Below are 10259 nucleotides of genomic sequence, written 5' to 3' on the forward strand. Positions count from 1 at the left end.
GAGGGAATCAGATCCCATTACAGATGGTTGTAAGGCTTGGGATTTGAACTCAGGACCTCTGGAAGAACAGCTGGTCCTCTTTACCACTGAATCATCTATCTCTTCAAACCTTGTTCAATTACATTTTTTTTAAAGATTTATTTATTTATTAAATGTAAGTACACTGTAGCTGTCTTCAGACATCAGAAGAGGGTGTCATTTCTCAATACAGATGGTTGTGAACCACCATATGGTTGCTGGGATTTGAACTCATGACCTTCACAAGAGCAGTTGGTGTTCTTAACCGCTGAGCCATCTCTCCAGCCCGTTCAATTACTTAAGTCGTGGAAATAAGTGGTACAAAACTGAGAGAACATAGGATTAGATTCCTGGCAGTTTCTCTGGGGGAGGTGCTGAGGAGGGAAAGAGAGCGAGATCTAACCCTTGAGCTTGGTTATATTGAGGGCACGACAGCAGGCAGCAAGAGGTTTTACTAGCCACAGCGTTAGAAAGCCACAGCCAGCAAGGGACTTGAAAGATCTAGGACAAATGTCTAGACGTGGTTTTCTTCCCTTTTCTCTCGTGACCCTTTAAGTATCTGTAGAAGTAGGGTCACTGTCAATTTTGGTAGAGCAATCGCCATGCGAGGGGAAAAGGTCCAACTACCGCTAAGCAGAGCCAGCAAACGGGCGCAAGTTAGCAAGGCCTGAAACCCTAGGGGTGTCCTAGGGGAGAGTCTGGGATGCAAAGGAGGGCTTCGGGGCGGGGCGAAGGAACTCGGTAGGGCGGGATTGCTGGTCTACCAGGCGAGGAGGGGCGAGTCCTAGGGGAGAAGCGTTATCTTGTGAGGCATGTCTTAGTCCATAGGGCGAAGTGATGGGGCGGAGCTTGAATGCAGCGCCAGTGGGCGGGGCGAAGCAGCGCGGTCGTAGGGCGTGGCGGAGGGGCGGGGCCTGAGAGCGCGGCGGTGAGGGAGGTGTGGGGGCTGGTGAGGGGGTGAGCGGCCGTGGGAGCTGTGTTGATTGCGGAGGTGGAGCCCAGTGAGCGCGAGGGACGGGCCTTGGGGCGGGGCGGAGCCCAGTGGACCGGGTGACCGCTGGCCGGAGCGGGATCCCTGGAGGCGCTATGTGGGGGCGGGGCGTGGGCGCCGGGGCGGAACCCGAGGGCCGGAAGCGGACGGAACCCGGGGTCCCGCAATCGGCTCGCCATGGACGAGGCGGACCGGCAGCTCCTGCGGCGATGCAGGGTGCGCCTAGTGAGCGAGCTGCAAGTCGCGGAGCTCTGGGACGCTCTGCTGAGTCGAGAGCTCTTCACGCGCGACATGATCGAGGATATTCAGGTGCGCCCCGCCTCCTTGTGTCCGCCCTCTTTTTCCCTCCGCGCAGGTAGGGACTGGGAGGTCCCAGAGAGGTTCTCTGAAGCCACTACCGAGCTCCTGCCCTTTTCTCCCGCTTTGCACCCTGTGCAACCCACGCCCTGGGAAACCATGGTGTGGGAACTCCATTTTTAAAACCTTACCAAGTACTGTCCTCTTAGTTCTCCACAAGAATAAATAGAAGAACCCATGCACCTCTTTTGTGGAGTGTTTGTTAAAAGCGGTCTGTAATCTGCACCGTTAGAACGTTTATGATTTTTCTCTTCTCTAGTATAAGGGCCCTAGACACCCACTTTAGCCTTATACGGGCACATTGTACCAGTCACTTGCCCTTTTTGAGTCTCAGTTTCTAGGGCTGTGAAATGGAACAGTGGTCATCCTGTCCTAGGACAAGGACACAGAATCAGGATCCATGTCCTTTTTGGCTGGGCCTTTATCAAGTGCATGTTTTATAAAGGAGTTCAGAAAAGAAGGAATTTGATGCAGGTAACACAGAAGAATAAAATCAAACATTTGATTTTTTTTTTTAAAATCCACTTTAGCCCACTTAAACCTAGAGCATGAGTCACAATGTTGACGGCTTGCGTAAAGGGGTGTATTGAATTTCTACGCTATATGGATTACTGTGTGAGTGGAATTATTCTGAATCAAAATATAATGGTGGCAGTATTATTTTCATTGTACTAGAGTTCAATTTTAGCTTGATAAAGTTCTGTATTACACAAGGGAAAAGGTCAACTTGTTCAAAGTCTAAAGATGAATATGAAAATTTCAGAGAAAACAGGATAGCTGTATGCATAAATGCATCTTCTATTGGAAGATTCAGAGTAAAAACTATTAAAGGACTCTAAAAAAAGAAAAAAAAAATCCACTTTAGCATCTTTGTTCCAGGTGATGCCTCACCACAAGTCTGAAAAGGGAATATTTCTTTCTGAGAGGATATGAGTGACAGGCCCTGGGGGACTGTCTAGAAGGCTGTCTCCAGCATCTGTATTGGAACCTGGCTTGGTTCAGTGAAGGAGATAGAAGAAAGTGGTGTAGAGTCATGTGGTTAGCTGCCAAATAATAACAAAAGTAGTCTCAGGAACACTTTTGGATGGGCCCATACTGATCAAGAAAAGTGGTTTGAAGGGAAAGTCCTAGCCTTCCAGAAGGCATATTAAGGGGGATCAGGAGCTGAACTGCCCTGAGAGGCACCAGCAGCCTCTGTCTTGCTCCCTTCTCCAGCTAAGTGTGGTCAGAACAGTATCTGACCTTGTGTTGGCAGTGGCAGACTGTTTGAAAGGAGAGGTTTGATCTAGGGGTGCCGGCACACATCTGGAATCCAAGCACTCAGGAGGTAGAGGCAGGAGGACCAGGTGTTCCAGGGCATCCTTGGCTACATGCAGAGTTTGAGGCCAGCCTGACTACCTGAGATGGAGTCTTCAGAAGCCAAAACTAAGAACTGAGACCTGCCTCCATGGTTAAGATCATTTGATTTCAGTTTGCAGAACCCATGTGGTGACTCACAGCTATTGACTCCAGTTCCAGGTGATCTGACACCCTCTTCTGGCCTCCACTGGTACCATGAGCACACAGTTGCCACATACAGACTCAGATAGATAGATACATTCACACATACATACATATACACACATACATACATACATGCCTACTTAAATACTTAAAAGCAAAATCAGAACACGAAGCCAGATGTATAGCTTGTTTGGTACAGTGCATGTCTAGCATGCATGAATCTCTGAGTCCAATCCCCAACATAAACCAAGCCTGGTGACTCTGGAGGCAGGAGAGTCGGGAGTTCAAAGGTCATCCTCTGCTGTGTAGGAAGTTGAAGTCTTGGATACTTGAGAATTCCTGCCCCCCCCCGACCCCCCGACACATAAATATGAAAGCTCTCCCCCCATACAAAAGAGAAACTTAACTTTTCTCAAAAGCTATGATGCTGGAGATCTTGATTTCTACATCCAGTTCTCTTATTTTAATGCTAGAAATAAATTGAGAAAAATTTAAGTACCTGTGTAAACTACTGTCCCCTGTTTTTCTACTTTTAGTAGGGCTAATTATCACATAGCACAGCACTGGACACCTACAGTAGGTGTCTTTCTGCTTTGCAGAGGGACATGAACTCAGGGCACTGCTGGATTCGGTTCTGCCCACCTACCACAGACATATTAAGAAGGATCAGAAGCTGAACTGCCCAGGGAGGCACCNGCAGCCTCTGATTTCCTTCAGCTAAGTGTGGTCAGAGCAGTTTCTGACCTAGTGTTGGCAGTGACAGACTGTTAGAAAGGAGAGGCTTGTTCCAGGGGTGGTGGCACACACCTGTTAGCCAGGACTCAGGAGGCAGAGGCTAGGTGAGAAACGGGAGGTAGGGTAAGGAGGAAGTCCCTGGATAATGAGTGTCTGGTTTTCTATCCAAACAGCAGGCAGGCTCTGGGTCTTGGCAGGATCAGGCCATGCAGCTGGTCACAGACCTTGAGACCCGAGGGAGGCAGGCCCTTCCTCTCTTCATCTCCTGCTTAGAGGACACAGGCCAAGGCACCCTGGCTTCAGTCTTACAAAGCGGTCGGCAAGCAGCCAAGCAGGATCCAGAGGCTGTTAAACCCCTAGACCACCTGGTGCCTGTGGTCCTGGGACCAATGGGACTCACAGCAAAGGAGCAGAGAGTTGTGAAGCTGGACCNGTCACAGCCTGCCTTGGGAAACCTCACCCCAGTGGTGCTGGGGCCAGAAGAGCTCTGGCCTGCTCGCCTCAAGCCAGAGGTTCTCAGACCAGAAACACCCAGGCTGGTGGACATTGGTTCTGGCGGAGCTCATGATGTCTGTGAGTATCGAGAGAATGTCTGGTGGGTGTGTGCACTGAGGCTATTGGAGTGTGACTCTGGGTACAGCTCGGATTGAGACTCAGAATTTAATTGTGGTATTTGTCTTAATGAAGGCTCATAGGGAATGAGCGGACGATTCCAGTCAGTCTATAGGAGATGTAATTTTGACAGCCAGTCTGAAAAGCAAAAGTCTGATTTTATTCTTCTTGTTTCTCTCAGTTTTTCTGGGAGATGGGATGGGGCTATTGCTCAGGGTTGGCCTTTGGCTTCTGGTGGGTGTCTGAAATTACCACACCAGACAGGAGGTGTGGGGAAGCTGACTGTCAGGCCTCAGGCCTTCACACATCTGTATTGCATGAAGCATACCCCTCTGTCCCTCCCTCAGTCCTGCCGGGCAGATGTCGTTAGATTCAGCCCTGTCAGCCGGGAATCAAACCCTGGGAAAGTGGAATGGTTTGTCTAAGATGACAGAACAACAGAATGTAGGGAACTACGACATGCCAGTGGTGGGCATGTGTGCCCAGAGCGCCACCATCTACACTGCCACATTAGAGGACATTCTATGTTCTGGTCTCCTCGACATCTGTCACTTTTGCCTGTCTTTGACCATCATTACAAGTGAAACCCTGCCATGGGAGCTCACCTGAGTTTGGTATATTTCACCCATCTGCATTCCATCACTGCATTTGATTCACGGTGTGGTACAGACCACGGGTCCTTTTCATTCCTAGCTGGTAGTTGTTCCTTTTGCCAATAGCCTGGAGTTACANATTTAGCAGGGCAGGAACACAAGGCACGAAGCTGGAGCAGCAACTTGTACAAAGGCTGTGGAGCAACGCTTGCTTCCTGTGGTTTTCTCAGCCTGCTTTCTTACTCAGCTCAGGACCACCTGCCCATGGATGGCACTAACTACAGTGGGCCGGGCCATCCCCTGTCAATCACCACAGACTTGCCTACAGGCCAGTGTCATGGAGGCATTTCTCACTGAGAGTTTCTCTTCTCGGCTCTGACTTGTGTGGAGCTGACGTAAAACTAGCCCAGACCCTGTAACTTTTGAAGTCCATTAAAGCAGAGAATCCTCAAGTTCTGAAGGTGCTGTTGGATGAGGAAGAAGGAAGAGGATTGGTTCTGGAATCGTTTCTGTGTGTAGTGACCTCATGACAGGAGACAGATAATACAGGGGACCCAGTGCCCATCTCCCTCTGGGGAATATCAGTTGGCCTCATTAGGACAGCAGTCTGGGCTCGAAACTTGCTGCTCTTTAAAAAAAAAGATTATTTTATGTATATGAGTACATTGTCGCTGTCTTCAGATACATCAGAAGAGGGCGTCAGATCTCATTACAGATGGTTCTGAGCCACCATGTGGATGCTGGGAATTGAACTCAGGACCTTTGGAAGAGCAGTCAGTGCTGATAACCACTGAACCATCTCTCCAGCCCTTTGCTGTTCTTTTGTGCTTTTCTTTCTTTCTTTCTTTCTTTCTTTCTTTCTTTCTTTCTTTCTTTCTTTCTTTCTTTCTTTCTTTCTTTCTTTCTGCCTGCCTTCCTTCCTTCCTTCCTTCCTTCCTTCCTTCCTTCCTTCCTTCCTTCCTTCCTTCTTTCCTTCCTTCCTTCCTTCCTTCCTTCCTTTCTTTTCTCCAAGATTTATTTATTGTGTAATTTATACAATAAATTATTTTTATAATGTATACATTATGTGTGTGTGTGTGTGTACTGCATGCATGCCTGGTGCCCGAGAGGCCACAATAGGGTGCCGTATCTCGTGGAACTGGACTTAAGGATGATTGTGAACTGTGATGTGTTTACTGGGAATTGAACCTGGATCGTCTACATGAACAGCTAGTGAGCCACCTCTCTATCCCTCACCTCCACCTCCCTTACTCCTTTCTGCTCTGGAGTTTCATATGAGTGGAATCATGTGCTGTGTATCTCAGTGCCTGGCTTGTTTGCTTTAGGGTAACTTCTTGCTCTCCAGGTTTTCCAGGGCATCCAGGTAGCTGGCTGCTCTTTAGGCTGTCCCCCAGAGGGGCTGAATCCCAGTTTGTGGCTTTTGAATATGACATTAGTGAATATTCTTGGCCAACTCTTTTCAAAGGTGTAAGTGTGTGTTTAACGTTCTTGGCAACTCTTAGACACTTTCCAATACTGGCGGTGTCACATGACTCTCCTATTCCGGAGACCCCATTTCTGTGTTATGCCGACTCTCCTCACATCTCCTTGCCTTTTCTTGGATGAACCTCAGCACCCATAGTTCTTCTTTCTCCTGTTTTCTCAGGTGCTCCAGGGAAGATCAGGGGACATGNAGATATGGTGAGTCCTCATGTGGTTAAGGTTTGTCTGTCCCCGAAGCCTGGCTGGGGAGTACGGTTCCAGTCACCACTACCCCATGGCTCCTGAACCCAGAGGGCCCTCTGTCCTCTTTCACCCATCTGCTCCTGTAAAGTCAGAGCTTGAACCTAAAGAAGGGCTACTGCCTCTGGGGTGTCCACTCCAGGACAAGCCACTCAGGCTGTCCACCTCATGAATGTCCTCAGTGCCTCCCATGTCCTGGGGACAAGACCACCCACTCCCCAGGAGCCTGCGCTAGGGAGAAAAGTCAGACAGAGGTAAATAGAGTGCCCAGATGCATGGGATGAAACAGGTTGTAGAAGAGGAAGTTGAAGGGCCCTGAGCCTGGGTGAGAGCTGCCTCTGGAGATCAGAGGCTGGGCCCTGGCCTGCTCTGGTAGATCCTACCACATGACCCTACATAGAGCCAAGGGCCAGCGCCACCAAATGGCATGGTGTTATACAATCCCTTTGGGCAAATGTGTCTGGGTTGGTTGATTTTTTTTTTTTTTTTTTTTTTTTTTTTTTTTTTTTTTTTTTTTTTTTGCTTGTTTGCTTGTTTGTTTTTTCTTTTTGGAGGGATGGGAAAGGTTCGAGGCAAAGTTTCTCTGTGTAGCCCCGGTTTCCCAGGAACTCTCTCTGTAGACCAGGCTATCCTCCAACTCACAGGGATCCGCCTGTCTCTGTCTCCCGAGTGCTGGGATCAAAGGTGTGCGCCACCATCTCCCGCTCTTTGTTTGGTTTTAAGGCATTACTATTTTTATGGATCTGGATGTTCTCCCTACATTATGTGTGTGCTCCATGTGTATGCAATGCCCAGAAGCCAGAAGAAGGTGTCGCATCTCCTAGAACTGGAGTAACAGGAGCCTGGGAACCACCATGTGGCGCTGGAAATTGAACTGAGGTCCTCTGCAAGAGCAGCCGGTGCTCTCAGTGGCTGCACCAACTCTCCAGCCCCCCCATTTTTGTATTTTTGAAACTAGAGTTTATTGTTTCGCCTAAGATGTCCTAGACTAAATATAAAGCCCCAAATTCTCTTTGAATTCATGACAGTATTCCTTCCCAACGTCCCTGGTTTATGGAGTTTTTTTTGGTGGGGTTAGTGGGGGGCAGGGGTTGTTTTGTTTTTTTTTTTTGAGACAAAGTCTTTCTGTGTAGACTAGTCTTGGAAACAGAGATCCACCCACTTTTGCAATTCAAGTGTTGGCCATTAACTGTGTGCGCTGCCATGCCTGGCTGGGCTTATGAATGGGAGCCCCTGGCTGNGTTATGATTTTCCGTCCCCAAATACTAAGAAGGCATGCAGTTCTCTCAGGTCTGCGGCACACACCTGGCATTCGTTCCTGTGCGTTTTCTCACTGGGATATAGGGTGAGGTCCAGACTGCTCCCTCAGTGGANAGGAAGACCCCATGGCCTGTGCTGGCTCTCCAGACCTGACCCTGTAAGTGGGATCCAGGAGTCCCGGCCTTTCCTGAGGGGTGCACTGAGCGCCCTGATGACATTAGAAACCTGTTATTGCACAGGCATACACCCTGGATTCGGATCCCTGTGGCCACTGCCTCATCATCAACAATGTGAACTTCTGCCCTTCCTCGGGGCTCCGCACACGCACCGGCTCCAACGTGGACCGTGACAAACTTGAGCACCGTTTCCGCTGGCTGCGCTTCATGGTGGAGGTGAAGAACGACCTGACTGCCAAGGTATAATCGCTGTCCCCCGAGAAGCCTCTGTGTCCATAAGACGAAAGGTGACATGGGCAACTGGTTGAATCATCTCATTGAGAGAGACGGGTTTCTCTCGTCTGGCTTACTTAAGGCTGGCCACTTGACCTCTTATCCTTCGGTTTCCCAGTTTATGAGCAAGAGTCATTGTTCCCATAGAGTTATCGTGGGGATCAACTAACTTCCCTCCAAATGGTGCCTGTCAGATCTCCACTGGTGCCCCTGCCTTAACTGTAGCCTTCCCTTTTAGAAAATGATCACGGCTTTAATGGAGATGGGGCACCAGGACCACCGTGCCCTGGACTGCTTTGTGGTGGTCATCCTCTCTCACGGCTGCCAGGTAGGAGGCCTCTCTGCAGTATCCCTGCCCCTTCTGTATCCATGGCCCCTTAGGTTTCGAGAGGAAGTGGCGAGGCCTTTGTCCCTCCTGTTGTGTCTTCAGGGCCCTGTGGTCCTCTAAGGAGTTGCCCTTGTGGGTGGGAGGTAGATAGGGAAGTCCTGTCCAGGATAGAGAAGGAAGAAGTAAGACCGGTGTGTGCCATTCTTCTCCCTGGTTCAGAAACCAAACTCAGCTCTCCTGGTTCTCGATGTCTGCTGTGTTCCATGGAAAACGTTCCAGGCCCTTTCCTATTGGGTGGGACACAGGACATTGGGGCCCGTCTGGTGCTTGGACATTAATGTACTAATTCATTGTGGCTAAGCCCCCTTCCTGTCCCCTCCTCTCAGATCCTTCATGATATTTGTTGTTGTTTGTTTGTTTGTTTGTTTTCCCCTTCCTTCTAGCTCTGGCCCTTAGATCTATTTATTTATTATATGTAAGTACACTGTAGCCGTCTTCAGACACACCAGAAGAGGGCATCAGATCTCATTACAGATGGTTGTGAGTCACCATGTGGTTGCTGGGATTTGAACTCAGGACCTCCAGAAGAGTAGTCAGCGCTCTTAACCACTGAGCCACCTCTCCATCCCCAGATCCTTCATGTTTTAAGTGGAGGGGTTGAGGGCCAATGAGATGGCTCCAAGGATAAAGTTGCTTGCTGCCAATCCTAGCAACTTGGAACCCACATGGTGTCAGGAGAGAGCTGACTCCTCCTACAAATTGTTCTGTGACCCCCGACATGCACATGGGCACCCATATGCCCATACACACAAGAACAACAGCAAGATAAATGCAGCGCTGTGTTTAGCTGCTTCAGAGGNTATGGAGGATCAGAAGGCTGGCTGTGGAGGGCTATGCAAGCCTGGGAATCAGCATTTTGTACAGGTCTATGGATGACGCCAGCACTGGTGGCATGGAAAGAATCAGTCTAGACACAGCTGACCTGTGCTCTCAGCCCCCCTGGCTCCCATAGTTAAGTGAGTCTGGGTCCCTTGAAATAGGTGCTGACCCATGTACTCCATCTTGGTTAGTCTGGTGTCCCCGGCCTTCTGACTGGTCCTCCCCACATAAAGCCTTGGGTCAGGCCTCTGGAATTCTTCCTAGAGCCTTCTGTAACTGAGGTGTTTTTGTAACCAAGGTACCTTGTCCCCTAGGCCAGTCACCTCCAGTTCCTGGGTGCTGTCTATGGGACAGATGGATGCTCTGTGTCCATTGAGAAAATTGTGAACATCTTCAACGGGAATGGCTGCCCCAGCCTGGGAGGGAAGCCCAAGCTCTTCTTCATCCAGGCCTGCGGTGGTGGTGAGTGGCCTGGAGCCCACTGGGAGTGGGGCTGGCAGGGAACCAGGATAACCCCACCTTAGCCCCTCACTGGGTCCGTGGGCTTCTCCACACATCTCTAGTATCCATACAGCAGGACTCGCACCTCGCCACGACAGGCCCAGCACCATCAGAGGGGTTGGGTGCTGTGATGTCACAGGTTTGTGTGATCCTGATCACTTCAGTCCTAGAATTTCAGTAAAAAAACAGCAGAACAGGGGAGACCACTCCATCTGTAAGGTGCTCGCCATGAAAGCATGGAGCTCTTGAGTGAGCCAGGCACAGTGGAACCCACCTGTAATCCCACGGCTAGGCAGGTAGAGGTAATGGTC

At 49.8% G+C, this 10259-nt stretch overlaps 1 protein-coding gene across 1 annotated transcript; it reads left to right on the plus strand.

The window, feature by feature from the left end:
- The first annotated feature begins 1108 nt into the window (after window positions 1–1108).
- On the plus strand, window positions 1109–10001 carry Casp9 (caspase 9). The gene is made up of 6 exons (XM_029475740.1): window positions 1109–1318; window positions 3778–4177; window positions 6455–6489; window positions 8031–8207; window positions 8479–8568; window positions 9762–10001. The coding sequence occupies exons 1-6, from the start codon at window positions 1187–1189 to the stop codon at window positions 9969–9971; spliced, it is 1044 nt and encodes a 347-aa protein (XP_029331600.1). The 5' UTR covers window positions 1109–1186; the 3' UTR covers window positions 9972–10001.
- Window positions 10002–10259: the final 258 nt, after the last annotated feature.

The sequence above is a fragment of the Mus caroli genome, chromosome 4 (assembly GCF_900094665.2).
Source record: "Mus caroli chromosome 4, CAROLI_EIJ_v1.1, whole genome shotgun sequence".
NCBI lineage: Eukaryota > Metazoa > Chordata > Mammalia > Rodentia > Muridae > Mus > Mus caroli.